Genomic DNA, 15,248 nt, shown 5'->3' on the forward strand with positions numbered 1-15,248 from the left:
TCTTCTGGTTTAATTTCCAAAGGTCATGATACTACTGCCTCTGAGACTGCAGGGTTGGCACCTATATTCCTCCACCACCCTGCAGCCCTGGCAAAGAGTGGAGAGGAAATACCCTCTTCCAGGCCAGTGCTATTCATTAGCAGGCCTTCCCTAGCTTAGCAATTTGTCCATTTTCCAGCTTGAACAAACATCTTTCTGGCTCCATGAGTTCCTCATTTGTTTTTCTGAGTAAATGAAAGCTTCCTAGACCTCCTGCCAGGCACCAGGAAGACTGGAGGACACAGAGAAACATGCCTGTTAGATATTCAACCCATTGATGGCCCTGGGGTGCAAGGGAGGAGGAAGATCTGTTGCCTGCTTCTTTGACATGCCTCCTTAACATACCTGTTAATACCTGTTCACCACCAGCTGCCTCTAGAAGCATTTTGGAAATACCACTTCACAATGATGAGACAGGTCATTCTTCCTTTCCCACTGAGCCTGACTTTTCTGAGTTTTCCAATACAGATTTGCTGAAATTAGAGCAGAAGGTCTTTGCTTCCCCTGACCTCTGTGTTTCTTACATTCATGAGAAAAGAACAATACCATGGCAAGGTACTCAGAGCTTAGGAAGGGAGATGCCTCAGTCAGTTAGCTAAGTGGATCAGATGAGAAGCTAACATGGCTGCTGGTGTTGCCAATTTGGGCTTAGGCACTGAGGATCCAAAATAAATAAAGCCTTGGCTCTGCCCTTGAGGGAATTTCTAAGATTAAGTCAAGTTGTTTAAATATTCAAATAATGTATCTTGTCATCCAAGATTTCAAAGGGCTAATAATAGTTAAAGATGGGAGTAGGTGGTTCTATGGGTTGTCTAATCTATGAAAGGGCACAAAGTCACTGAAGGATGGAAATGGTCTTTGGTCCATTCCAGATGTTTCATAATACTTAAAATACAGTCCCTTGATGACAATGTTGGGTGTAGACACAGGGGGCAGACCCATAGGAACCAGGCAAATACCTCTCAATTGTGGTCATCATCAGCCAGCAATGGAGCCAGAGAGGGAGACCTGGTTCTCATTTCCTTCCTAAATTCCCTCTCATCACTGCAAACCTGGAAATGCAAAGGTTTCAGGGGCAAGGCAGATAATACAGGGCTGTGCGACCAAAGGCACTGGAGGAACTCTGTGCATCTGAAATGCATTCGAATTGCTTTCTCAGAAACCATCCGCAGAGCTGGCCTTGAGAATCTGCTTCGCCATTCACATCTATTTATATTTGGACATGTTACTTTACCTCTTTAATTCTCTGACTCCTCATTAGTTAAATAGGGATAATAATAATACCCATTCTGTATGTATCCCTAGGTGGTTGTGATGATTTAATTATCCAATATCTATAAAAGCATTTTAAAACTATAAATCATTACAAAAATGCAAGCAATTTAACCAATATCAAGTCTTCCTTATCTCTGAATGTTTTATTTATGCTCTGTTTCTCTTAGAACTTAAGGACATACATTCCAATCTATTTTCCAGAATTCCACTGATAATATTTGTTGGGAAATGTACTCTTTTTCTGCCGCCCTAACTTGTTGAGAGTATGGCTTATGCGACTGTTAACTTGCTGCCCTGCAGCAAATCAAATCAACAAATATTTAGTAGCTGCTGAGTTCAGCTTTGTAGGCGATACAAAAAACTATGAGATTCACTTTCTGCATTAAAGGAGCAAATTGCCCAGCTGCACCATGGTACCCATATATTCTAGAGGAGGAAAAGACTGCCTGTGCTCTCTGAATGCCCCCAATACACCTGGAGCTTTACTTCAACTACAAGTAACAGCTGGTCTTTGTGATTTAAGGCTTAATTCAAATAGTAGAGAGAATTTATTTTACAAGCTCTCTGGTTTGGCAGAATTCCAGAATTCATCAGTTAAGGATGATGATCATGATAAAAAAGATTTTTCATAGTTGGTCTTAAGATAGTGAAACAAAAAAGTGCGATCTACACAGGACATTCCAAAGCTGGAACATACCGTCAGATTAACCCAAAATAGACTTACAGCAGGCACGGCCTTCCTAGCACCTGTAAAAATCAAAGGTGACCCTACATACTTGACACAGTTATGCTTGGAAGCTGGACCTGTGAAAGTTTCAGGCAATGTTCCTTTGATTAATCCAGTAAAAGGCCATCAATACCTGTTTAACATAGGAAAGCTCCCAGAGAAAGAATCCCAAAATTTCAAACCCAAATAATACAAAAAATGACAACTAGTGCTTGTCCGTGAACTGTTGAGATCTTTGTCATTAAGTCTCAAGATAACTCTAAAGTACATAAGGCTTCTAATAAGGGAAAATGCCAATGTCCTTATTCATAAGTGAATTTTCAGTACTTGGTAAGAATAACAATTCAAGGGAGTTCCCGCAGTGACTCAGCAGAAACGAATCTGACTAGCACCTCAGTTTCAATCCCTGGCCTTGATCAGCGGGTTAAGGATCTGGTATTGCTATGAGCTGTGGTGTAAGTCACAGACACGACTCAGATCTGACATTGCTGTGGCACAGGCCAGCGGCAACAGCTCCGATTCGACCCCTAGCCTGGTAACCTCCATATGCCACGGTGCAGCCCTAAAAAGACAAAAATAATAACAATTCAAGCTAACACACACTGAGTATTTCTACTTCCAGGTAAGGTGCTGAGTATTTTAATACACTGGCTTACTGAATTCTCTGGATAAGCTGTTGTAAAGATGGTCATTATTCTCATCTTAAAAATGAGGAAACCAGCGCTCCCAGAGGTTATATCATGGCCCAAGGTCACTTGACTGAGAAGGAGTTGGGCTATTACGCAGCTCCTCACCATCTGTAACCAGATGGAAGTGGGTGTGGGCTGCCTTTCAGTCCCCAGGTAGCTGCTGCTCAATAAGTGGCTCTGGTTTCAAGTGGGCAGAACATGGATGACAGCTAATTCTACGCACAACCATGGACTGTATCCCTCCATCCTATCAGTTACATCATAGAAGGTCCTCTTTTGGTCCCCAATAGGACTGGGTATAAGACCTGAAAACAGCTCAAAAGGGAGTTCCCATCGTGGCGCAGTGGTTGACGAATCCGACTAGGAACCATGAGGTTGCGGGTTCGGTCCCTGCCTGGGTTTGGTCCCTGCCCTTGCTCAGTAGGTTAATGATCCGGCGTTGCCGTTGGCGTTGCCGTGAGCTGTGGTGTAGGTTGCAGATGCGGCTCGGATCCCACGTTGCTGTGGCTCTGGCGTAGGCCGGAGGCTACAGTTCCGATTCAACCCCTAGCCTGGGAACCTCCATATGCCGCTGGAGCGGCCCAAGAAATAGCAAAAAGACAAAAAAAAAAAAAAAAAAAACCCAGCTCAAAAACCCTGCCCAATAACGAAAAAGAAAAAAAAAAAAAAAAAAAGAATTCGAAATACTTTTTTCCACTATCAATGGATTATCTCTTTTTCTATCCCATTTCCCTTAATGGTGGAAAATTCCATGGAGACTGGTTTGATGAGGTATAAGAAATGTGTTTCAGAATCTTAAGTTGTGTCCATGATTGTTTATGACTCAGATCTTTTTCAGTGGGGTCTTCACTTAATAGAAGTTATCGATTACTTGTCTTAGACAAAAAACCTATTGCTCTTGAGATTTTCTATCTGTAAAATGTGGATAATAACATTTAGCTCATTTTTTACATGTGGCTTTGGGGAGTATAAAAAAAATACAAAGAAGAGAAGAATAATTTATAATACAAGACAAATGCCATCTTCTCTAATATTCCCAATCTAGAGGCCCCCCACCCATCTCTCTCCTGATAGCCAGTTTTCTTTTACTTAATAGCAGCTCTCATTACCCAAATTAAAATTAATTTAATTGTTTACTTGAGAACTTCCTAACTACTGTGAAATTCCATGCAAGGAGGGTTTCTGTCTTCTTGTTTGTCACTGCATTGCCAGCATATTAAACTGTCCCTGGCACACACTAAAGTCTCAATAAGTGCATGTTGAATAGTAAAATCTTTTTTTTTTTTTTAATCTATGCCTTTGTAAACATTTTGAGAACTGGATATTAGGTCCACAGAAATAGCCTAATTATAGTCTTTGATTAATAGCACGTCTTTTGTTATCTTTTAGCCATTGAATTAGTTTGTTTGGTTTTTTTTCAATCAAGTAATAAATAGCTGGAGTGGTGGGGGGAACAGGAACGTAAAACCAAAGCTAGGGTCATCAGAAGGCCTTGACCCTTATCTCCCAGCCTCTCCCTATCTAAGGTAATCATCATTCTGAATCCCAGTTTATTTCCCTAGAAGAGGCTGAGATGGGATTCTTGCCTTGGTGATTTACTTAGGGAGTTCTCAGGAGAAAGGGAGTTTTGGGAAGCAGGGTGGGGCAGGGAGAAAGCTAAGCAAGGATGTGGAATCAGCTGGAGACTGGATTTGGAGCTCTGGAGCATACACTGAACCACAGCAATGACTCCACTTTGAAGCAAAAGACTAGCTTTTTGTACCCTTGAGTCAGGCAGTCAGTGGCTGGCATCTGGGGAGGTGATAGAGAGAAAGTAGCTGCTTAGCTTTCTGGGAAAAGCAGCCCTCATTTGGCGATTCTCCAGAGAAGGATGTGGCCTTGAGCTGTTGACAGCCAACACTCTTGGCAGCTGGGTATGAGTGCACTGGACCAGGAAAAAAGGTCCAGGCATGTCTGCTATATCTTGCTTTCCTTCCCCCATTCCCACCCCTGCCCCCAATGCCAGATCCTGGCTGCATCCACAACCTTTGCCACAGCTTGGGGCAATGCCAGATCCTTAACCCACTGAGGGAGGCCAGGAATCAAACCTGCATCCTCATGGATACTAGTTCTTAACCTGCTGAGCCATAATGGGAACTCCACCTTCCCTTTTTTTGAGTTATAACTGATTTACAATATTGCATAAGTTTTAGATGTACAAAGTGATACAATTTTTAAAGATAATACTCCATTTATAGTTATTATAAAACATTGGCTATATTCCCAGTGCTGTACAATACCCTTGTGGCTTTTTTTTTTTTAATTTTCCCACTGTACAGCAAGGGGATCAAGTTATCCTTACATGTATACATTACAATTACATTTTTTTTCCCCACCCTTTGTTCTGTTGCAACATGAGTATCTAGACAAAGTTCTCAATGCTACTCAGCAGGATCTCCTTGTAAATCTATTCTAGGTTGTGTCTGATAAGCCCAAGCTCCCGATCCCTCCCACTCCCTCCCCCTCCCACTTGTGGCTTATTTTATACATAATTTGTACATCTTGATCTCCTACTCCTGTCTTGCTCCTCCCTCTTTCCTCTCCCCACTGTTAATCTCTAGTTTGGTCTCTATATCTAAGCCTGTTTCTTTTTTGTTATATTCCCTAGTTTGTGGTATTTTTTAGATTCCACATATAAGTGATAATACACAGTAGTTTTCTCTGCTGACTTATTTCACTACTGCTTCCCTTTTTAATTCAGTTTTATCAAATTTTATGTCTTCCTTATAAGTGTGTATATACGTGTATATATATAAAATATATACACATACCTTATTCACCCATTTTCCTACCGGTGGACTTTTAAGTTGTTTTTAGGTTTTTGCCAAACCTAAACAGTGTTTTAGGTTTTTGCTAAACCCGAACAGTGTTGCTGTGAACATTCTCACGTATGTCTCCTGCTGCGTATTGCAAGAATTTCTTGGGTTTACGCCTGGAGTGGAATAGGTGGATCATAAAGTGTGAACTTCAGAAGATCATGCCAAACTATTTTCCAAAGTGTTTTACTAATTCACAACCCACCAATAATGTATAAGAGATCCCATTATCTACCTCCTCTCCAACTTTTTAACTTTTGGAAACTGAATGAGTATAAAATGGCATTTCATTGCAGTCTTGATTTGCATGTCTTCCATCAGTAACCATCTCTTCTATGTTTATCAGAATACCTGTTACCTCCTAAGTGAAATGCTTGTTCACATCTTTTGTCTGTTTTTCTATTGGATTATTTGTGCATTTCTTATGATCTGTAGGAGTTCTTTTTATGTCCCTTGTTGAGTGTACTATGAATATTGTGACTATCTTCTCCTAGTTTGCAACTTGTCTTCTCAAGTTTTTATGGGGTCTCTTAATGAATTTTATTAGCTCTTAATTTTATTATAGTCACAGATATGAAGACTTAATGTTATTATAGCCACAGGTATTCCTCCATGGTTTTTTATGTCTTGTTTAAGGAATCTAAAGGACAAGCTCAGTCTTTGGGGCAAGGGGGTTCCACAAATAGAGCCAGGTTACTGGCATGTCACAAAGGCAAGTATTGTCACATCTACTGAGGCCTTATCTGGTCTGAGGCAGCTCAGACTAGCCAGCACAAGCGACCAGCTGGCTGGCAGGTGTGTTCTGGTTATAGAATTGGATGTATCATGTTATTAGAGCTGGATACCATTAAAAATTCTAATCATAGACTGTAATTAACTTTCCGTGCTCTGACGCCCTGCTCACTAAACAACCTTTTGATTATAATTTGGCTTCCCATGTATTTGTGCCTACAGGGAGAGAATGTACTGTTCAGGCTGACGTGAGGATCCAATCCACTAAACAGTTACATGCCATGATGTAAATTAATAAATTCGTATTCTGATTTTATCATCTGCTTATCTGAGCTCTGTAGACGTGAGTCAGCATCCCCAAGTCTAATCAATATGGACATGGAGAATATCAAGCTTCTGAGTTGAAAAACTAAGAACTAGACCTAGGACTGGGGCAAAATCACCAAGGTAACATTACCCTGGGGGCCCCTCAGCCTGATGAAGAAGGCCTTCCTACATGTCATGTGATATGGAGGGATTAAAATTGACTTTTGACATTATAAAGAGCTGCATATTCAAAATCATGGCTTGGTTCCATTGAGGTGAAGATGAAGAATAGAAGATGATCAGGAGACTCATATTGAATATTTATTGGCTTATGAGCACACAGCAGATGCTGCACAAATCCTAGGCAGAAGGATAAGATTTACAGACATGTTTGGTAAAAGCAAATTTAAAAAAAAAAAGAAAGAAAAAAGAAAAAGGGCAGATGGTACATGCTGAGAAGGAATGAAACAAGAGGAGCCTGACCAGTGAATCCTTGCTCTACATTGGTACTCACAGTCCAGGATGCAACACATAAAAAGGCAACTTTAAAGACCAAAAACAACACACACACACAAACAAAGAGAAGGAAATACAAGTTACACCACAGCAAAATAGGAATGTGGTCTCAGGGTAGTGAGACTATCCAGGCCAGAGGAGTGATTTAGGACCAGTAGGGTGAGAGCAAGATCTCTGAAGTAAGTTCAAAAGGCAAAGTGGAGGTGAGCCCATTAGGACAGATGGGGATAATTTAGCAATCCCGCTATTAGATCACCACTTCATCTAGGGTTTCTGAGTGAGCAGTACCTATAGCGACATAGTTTCCCTTCTGGGATCCCAGTTACACTGAGTAACAAGGGGAAGAATGTGATCAGGACCATATTAGCTAGGAATTTTGGGGCCAAGTGATGAAAAGTGATCTACTCTGTATTCAGACTGAAAACAAACAAACAAAAAAAAGAGGGGATGACCTATACTGATGACCTTTTGGGATTCATTTTTCAAAGAAATACATGTCCAAAAAAGAGAGATAAATTAAAGGAAGTTCTGTGTCATCTTTGAAACTGATCTAAAAAAGAAAGGCATTATCTCCCACAGCACTTGTCTTGGGGACCCCACTAGAGTAAGGTCACACGTGTGGCTAAACTGGATGGACTACAGAATCATTTCAGAAGTCCTTTTGTTCCAAAACTGAGGTAGAAATGTGCCACCCTAAGTGTGGCCTGCCCAACTAGCTATATGGAATGAAAGACATACACAAAGAGATCAACAAAACAGGCAGAACCAAAATACAAGAGGACGACAGGAGAGCTCCTCCCAGTGCACCACCAGGACGCACCAACTTCAAGGAATAGGGCTGGAGAGAAGCTGACCAGCATTCTCTTCAAAGCCAGAGGCTTCACTCACTTGTGAAGGAACAAGCTCCCTTTGACAGTGGCCCTAGTGTGTGTGTGGGTGTACACAGGGATAGACAAATGTAGATAGAGCTGGGCTCCTCATCTAGTAAAGGTTGTCCCGCACATGCTCCATGATGGTCTTCAGCCCCAGCCAGGTCTCCTCTGCAGTGGGGATGATCTGGTTGGCTGGCAGGAGGAAGCCATAGTGCCCAGTATCTCTCAACTCAAAAGTGAATGCATATTTGATGCCATTATCATATGCCCAGTCAATGCTGCTCCCACTAGCTGGATCTGTTAAGTCAAAAGAGAAAACATCTTTGAAGCCTAGTTCCTTTCAAGGTGAGATGAGAAGGGGCCAGAAGCTCTACTGACCTGTGGTTTCTTAGCAATCCAGAGTTCCTCGTGAAAAGCCTACAATACATAAACCTTGGCTTGATCCTCAGATTGTCCTGCACTTTGAGGGTATTCACTAGTCTCAACCAAGAAATTTTAAATCTTTATTTCCATCTTATCACCAACTCACCGTGTAGACTCCTTCAGTCACTCAAAGCCAATCTTCATAGAGTGTGTTAGGCAGACACAATGATCCCTGTCGCATGGTATTCATATCCTCTTTAGTGCCCTATTACACTGGATAGGGCTGGCCTGACCCATGCAACTAATAGAAGGCTACAGGAATGAAGGTGTGTGGCCTTCACGGCTCCATCACAAATACTGTGACTTCTGTTTGGCTCTCTCTTGAATCATTCGCTCTGGGGAGAGCCAGCTGTCATGTTTCACTCAAGCAGCCCTACAAAGAGGTCTATGGGGTGACCAACTCACTGCCAATAATTACCACTCTCTTGCCAGGTAACTGAGCGAGCCATCTGAGAAGCAGATCCTCAGCCCCCTTAAGCCTTCAAATGACTATAGCCCTGGAATACACCTGGACTACAACCTTCCAAGAGACCCTGAGCCAGAGACACCCAGCTAGGCTGTTCTTGAGTCCCTGACCAACAGAAACTGTTTAAGAAAATTAGCGTTCATTGCTTTAAGCTGCTAAATTTTAGAATAACTTTTTACATTGCAAGAGATAACTGATGCACAGAGAGAAAGAAGCATAGCCCTTGGGACTTCCCTTTGCCAAAAAGCTAAGGAGAGGCAAGAGGCCTGTTTTCCTGCTGCTTCTCACTTGATCTCTACTAGGGCAGAAATTGGCCAAAGTGCAAAGTGTAGATGATACCAAACAATAAAATGATGTCGTCGATAGCAGCTATCATTTAATGAACATCTACTGTGAGCCAATAATCACACTGGAAAGCTTACATCTATGATCTCATTTAATCTTTAAGAAACCAGTGAGGTAGGTATTATTGTTCTTGTTTTTCAGATGAGAAAATCCAGGCTCAGAATGAATAATTTATCTAAGAAAGTACAGGTAGAAACTAGCAGGGCTGGAATTTAAACCCAGATCCATCTGACAAAGCCCATGCTTTCTTCAACCTACTCCTGGTCCATTCAGTATATACATGTCTGTTAAATGAAAATATGGATCCCTGATTCTCCCTTTGTTCCTGAGGGGGTTTCTCATGATATGATACCATTTGTGATTTTCCAGAGATGCTGCTTCTGCTGTGATTACATGCTTCCTGAAGTTATGGAACAGGCTCTCCTGTGCTCTCTGAAATCCTTGCATAGGTCCCACAGCCTTTCTCTACCCTAAGGAAATGTTGAATTAAAAAAAAAAGACCACGGCACCAGGGGTTTCTAGAAGTTATTTATATGGCAAGCTCAAGAATTTCAGAACAGATTTTAAATTCAGGAAGAAGGCAAGAAGCCCTATGTTGAGCAAAACAATCGAGTTCATGAACCTCACCTTACTTGGGTCCTTGCTAAGTCTACCTACTCTTTAAAAAAAAAATACAAATATAGGAACATACTATCAACACTGTTCTGCACACTGTATTTTTAATTAACATTTGAAGATTCTTCCTTATTAGCACACATAGATCCACCTTGTTCATTTAAGGGCATAGTGTTTCATTGTATGAATGTACCAAATGTGTTTCTAACCAGCACTTACTGATGAACATTTAGGTACTTGCCAGTCTTGTTTTGTTTTGTTTTTTTGTCTTTTTAGGGCCATACTTGCAGCAAATGGAAGTTCCCAGGCTAGGGGCTAAATCGGAGCTGCAGCTGCCGGCCTACGCCACAGCCACAGTAATGCAAGATCCGAGCCATTTGTGACCTACATCACAGCTCATGGCAATGCTGGGTTTTTCATCCACTGAGCAAGGACAGAGGTCAAACCCATGCCCTCATTGATACTACTAGTCAGATTCATTACCGCTGAGCCACAATGGGAACTCCCTTACCAATTTTTTATGACTATAAATAATGCTGTCATGAACATCCTTAATACGATCTATGTCTTGTTTTGAAGTCCTTAGTGGATCAGAATCAGTGAAGAAGAAGGGAAAGGGTGGCTAAAGAAGCAGACATGAAAACTCCAAAAAGCAGGCACAAGAATAAAAGAAGCAGGGAGTTCCCTTCGTGGCTTAGAGGTTAACAAACCCGACTAGGATCCATGAGGATGTGGGTTCGATCCCTGGCCTCACTCATCGGGTTAAGGATCTAGCGTTGCCGTAAGCGATGGTGTAGGTTGAAGACACGGCTCGGGTTCCTGAATTGCTGTGGCTGTGGTATAGGACAGCAGCTGTAGCTCCAATTTAACCCCTAGCCTGAAAACTTTCACATGCCGCACATGTGGCCCTAAAAAGGGAAAAAGGAAGAAAAAAAAAAAAAGAATTAAAGAAGCAAAACAGGCTAAAAAGCATAAGGATTGAACAGTCAGATATAGCACAGAGCCTTCAAGATACAACAACTGACATTCAGAAGGCCACCATGAAGAAGGCAGGAAAGTATGAAAATCTATTTTAGAATTATTTTCATCTAAAATGATTAATCTAAGATAAAGTCCAGCACTTGAAGGGACAAATATCAACTATGTAGTACATACCATAACCTAGGGAGTTGGGGTGTATTTAATACAAAAATTGATTTCATTTTTGGGAAGAAAGAAGGGCAGACAAACCCTATAAAAAAATACATGAGATGGGCTCTTGAAAAGGTAGGAAATATTCCATTTCCTGGACAACGCTGAGGAGAGCCTTTCTCTTTTGTTGGGGGAATATGATGAGTAGCTCTAGATTTTGGCACAGCTTATAATGGGGAGAAGAATGTTTTTATCATGTGAAGAATATTTTTGACATTTCCCTTCCTCTTCACCATTCTTTAAATCGGTGTCTGACCCAAAAGGCAGGCCCCTGGTAACCTGCAGAGCTTCTGGGAGGACCTCCTTAGAGGCTCCTGCCAAGTCCCTTTAGCTCTTTTTAGTATAGCACTCAGTTCTGACTAATGAAACAAAGGGTGGAGAACCTCTCCTGAGACGTTTATTCTGAGGAGTTCCCATTCAACAACACTGGTAATAATAAACCATGAATAATTAATGGATTGTTGTCGCAATTAGCAACACAAACATCAACACCATGCTAAGTGCTTTATGCAGCTTGGTGGCATGCAAACCAGACAGGAGTGCTGAGACCAGAGTGCAGAGGAGGACCTGGGAGGTGGGATGGAGAATCTTCACAGAAGAAGACTGAGGGGGACAGCGAGTTGAGGACAAAGTAGGTAGGATGGGAGAGCAAGGTACAGTATGGAAGAGGAAAGAAGTGTCAGCAAGTTTGCAGGGGCTTTGAGGGTGGACTAGAAAACTATTTATAGAGGAGGCACCAGAAGGGAAATGAAGGGAACTTGCTTAAAAGGAGCTTTGTTCCTCACATTTTGTGTTTCTGCTTCCCATTTATATCTAGGGTCTGAGAGAATAAGCATGCCCTTCAATTTGATCTTAAAATTTAAAGATCAGATTCACAGAATAAGGGAACTAGAAGGATCTCATCAGGAACAGAGGGAAATGCTCAGATGAAACACTTCAGTAAGAAACCAAAACAAAGGTATTTCCTCAAATAGAGGTTGAGTTTTGGGTAATGAGCCGCAAGATCATCTTCAACTCTGGAGTCTTGGTATAGAGTTTGTTTTTGTTTTTGTTTTTTCAGCTCAATGTTAACCATTGTCAAGAGGACCCCCTAATTCAACACATGCTCATTTCTGACAGGAAGGTGAGGGGGTCCCCTGTACCACCACCTTAGCTGGCCAAGCCAAAGGTGGGTTTCCTTTGAGGATGGAATGAGGAGGTTGAGGAATTTTTGATAAAATGTCAGGATCTTTCACGTCACAGATTCTACCATGTTGACAGGACTTTACTCATCAGGGACACATGATAGTGAGCATGAGAGTGATGATGACACTGATAAAGGCTGCCTGAGACAGCTATCATCACACAGGCTAGACACAAGTTCCGCCCACCATTAACAACAAAAGCCGACTTACAACATCGGAAGGCTGGCCGGCAGCTCTTCTCCCACTCCAATTCGTGTTCCCCCCACTCCCAAAAGCGTTTCCTAATAACCAACAACCACAGTGAGTACTTACAGACAGTGGTGCAGGTGGGACCCACTTGGTACTCAGTGCCCGACAGGGAAGCCAGAGCTTTGGCTGCACGCCTTGCCACCTCATCCTAGAAGCGAGGAAATCAGGAGAGTGAGAAAGAATGGATCCCAAAGCCAGACATTCCTCAGCCGTTCCGTATGACAATAGTTTGGAAGATTCCCCACCCCACCCCCGATGTTCCCTACTGGTCCCTTCTTCTTTCCCATCCAACCAGAACCAAGCCCTGACTATAAAATGAGGAAGATGGCATGATTCCTCCAATACCCTCTTGGCTTCCATTCTGGGGAAGGGGAAAAGAAGAGAGGTAGAAGAGGACCAGATAAGCAATCTGAAAGCATTCATATTATAAACTCAAGTTGGAGGAACCATATTCAAGCTCTTCACAGATCTGGAGGGCTGCTCATCAGCCCATTAGAAATCAAGAAAAAGCAGGAGTTCCCATTGTGGCTCAGCAGTAATGAACCAGACTAGTATCCATGAGGATGCAGGTTTGATCCCTGGCCTTGCTCAGTGGGTTAAGGATCTTGCGTTGCTGTGAGCTGTGGTGTAGGTCATAGATGTGGCTTGATTCCACATTGCTGTGGCTGTGGTGTAGGCCAGCAGCTTCAGCTCCAATTTGATCCCAGCTTGGGAACTTCCATATGCTGTGGCTGCAGCCCTTAAAAGACAAATAATAATAAAAAATAAAAAATAAATCAAGAAAAAGCACCACCATCTTCACCTATCAGGGAGGAGAACGTCATGTTCAAGAACAAGGAAAGGGCAAGTATGTTCGAGAGAAAATATACATATATTTCTTTTTTTTTTTTTTTTGGCCACATTCACATCATATATAAGTTCCTAGGTCAGAGATCGAATCCGAGCCACAACTGAGACCTATGCCACAGCTGCAGCAATGCCAGACCTTTAACTCACTGTGCCAGGCTGGGGATCGAACGCACACCACCACAGAGACAACGCCAGATGCACCACAGTGGAAACTTCCAAGAGAAAAATCTTCTAACAGTTGGGTGTTCCCATGGTGAAGACAGAAATGCCATGCATGGCTGTGCCCTACACAGAGCACCTGCTTGAGACCAGAATCTAGCCCATGCCTAGCCATAAGCCCTGGGTGGGGCTACATGTGCCAGGAGGCTTATGAGCTACCTGTGGCCCAGGGCAGAGGAGCACAGTCAAGCAAACCACCATAGAGAGAGGGGCCTGCAATCACTCTGCAGATGCCAGCCCCCTCCAGTTGGTCCACCCTAAGTGCCTGCTCACATCCTGGGGTGAGTCACTGCATGTGACACAGGGCACCCCTAGGCTGTGGCCTGCACCCTACTTAGACTCTACCTTACCCAAGTGAGGAGTACCTCCCACTCGCCCACCACAATGCCACACAAAGTTCTTGGCATGCAGTGGGTCCGCAATACATTTTGGGCAGAAAAATGAGTGAGAAGGGCAGACGGGGTCAGGCATGGTTCTTAGAACTCATAGGAAACACAGAAATAAGAGGCATCATCTTCTTCCTGTTCCCAGTAGGTCTGAGGGCCCATGGCAAAGAACAGGGAGAGAAGATCTGGCCTTTAATGAAACAAGCCCAGCTCCTAGACTTTCTCTATAAAACTCAAGAACCACTACTGCAGTGGCACCCAGGGCTGGGTGGGCAGCAGTCCCACCACTTACCAACTCTTCAGCATCTGGGGCCTTTTTGACTGTGTACCCATATGGATACATCAGCAGCTGTGAGTAACTGTGCAGGTCAATGAAGGATTTGAAATTCCCATGTCCTTGGATGAAATCTACCACCGATTTCACCTCCACTTCTGAATTGGCATAGGCTCCGTGGTATACTTCAGAGCAAGGGTTGTTACTGGCTCCTTCTCCTGTGGGGGTGGCCCAAGTAGAAACATTAACCCATAGGCTAAGAAAACAGAAATGCAGGAGACTCAACCCAGAGGAGGGGGAGAAGGTATGGGTAGGCCACTGCTGGACGCCCCTGTCCCCTGAGAACTCGGTTCACAGTGTGTGTATATTGTAGGGAGGGCGTGGAAGTGGGTGGTCAGAGTGTTGGATCTACCACAGCTGAGCAGGAAAACTGGTAGGACTCCTTTAAATGGACAGAGCTGACCTTGTATTGTATTACTAACAGTTGTCATAAATAATTAATATCATCCTTGACAGTGAGGTATAATTAATAAGTATTCTAGATAATTAATATGAATACCAATTAATAATGAAAATGACTCCATTTATTCTGGTGTCAGCTGAGTCTCTTGGTTCAGATCTTATTGGCCAAGTGCTGCCAAAAGTAATCTATTGTTGTAGCTTAAATCTCTTGATTATTTGACAGGTATTTAGAATTATTGCCTTCTGTATTACCTCACAATACAGCCCCCTAAGGTATCTGATGTGTGTGTGAAACCACCCCCTTGTGACTTAACTCTGATGCCCTCAATTCCCACATTTATATCAGCTCTTTTCCCACGTCACATTATTTTTCCCCCAATGGTTTGTGTGGTATTTCTATGCAAGAAAGAGAGTTAAAACCATGACATTAAACCAAACCATTACATTAAACATTACATTAAAAACAAACATCAGTACAGTTGTGGAACAGTGAAAGTGAACTATCAAGATCTGGAATTGGTAAGTGAGTTTAGATCCTAATTCTTACCAACCATATGTTCTTGAGATTGTCTCT

At 42.6% G+C, this 15,248-nt stretch overlaps 1 protein-coding gene across 5 annotated transcripts in view; it reads right to left on the reverse strand.

The window, feature by feature from the left end:
• Positions 1-15,248, reverse strand: part of LOC100513961 (carboxypeptidase A5) — a 67,588-nt gene that overhangs the window by 37,406 nt on the left and 14,934 nt on the right. For 3 of the 5 annotated variants that reach the window (XM_021078825.2, XM_085005441.1, XM_085005445.1), the window contains 3 exons: positions 14,231-14,430; positions 12,548-12,632; positions 6,932-8,308 (listed from right to left, as the gene is read on the reverse strand). In XM_021078825.2, the coding sequence (XP_020934484.1) occupies positions 8,121-8,308; positions 12,548-12,632; positions 14,231-14,430 (473 nt within the window). In that variant the 3' untranslated portion in view covers positions 6,932-8,120. Of the gene's footprint in view, positions 1-6,931; positions 8,309-12,547; positions 12,633-14,230; positions 14,431-15,248 lie in introns of those variants that run through there. The other 2 variants (XM_085005442.1, XM_021078824.2) reach the window with 2 other exon arrangements.

This window comes from Sus scrofa, chromosome 18 (assembly GCF_054392235.1).
Source record: "Sus scrofa isolate SSC_HxYL_T2T_F1_AM1 chromosome 18, Sscrofa_HxYL_maternal_Yorkshire_Landrace_v2.0, whole genome shotgun sequence".
In the NCBI taxonomy this organism is placed as follows: Eukaryota; Metazoa; Chordata; class Mammalia; order Artiodactyla; family Suidae; genus Sus; species Sus scrofa.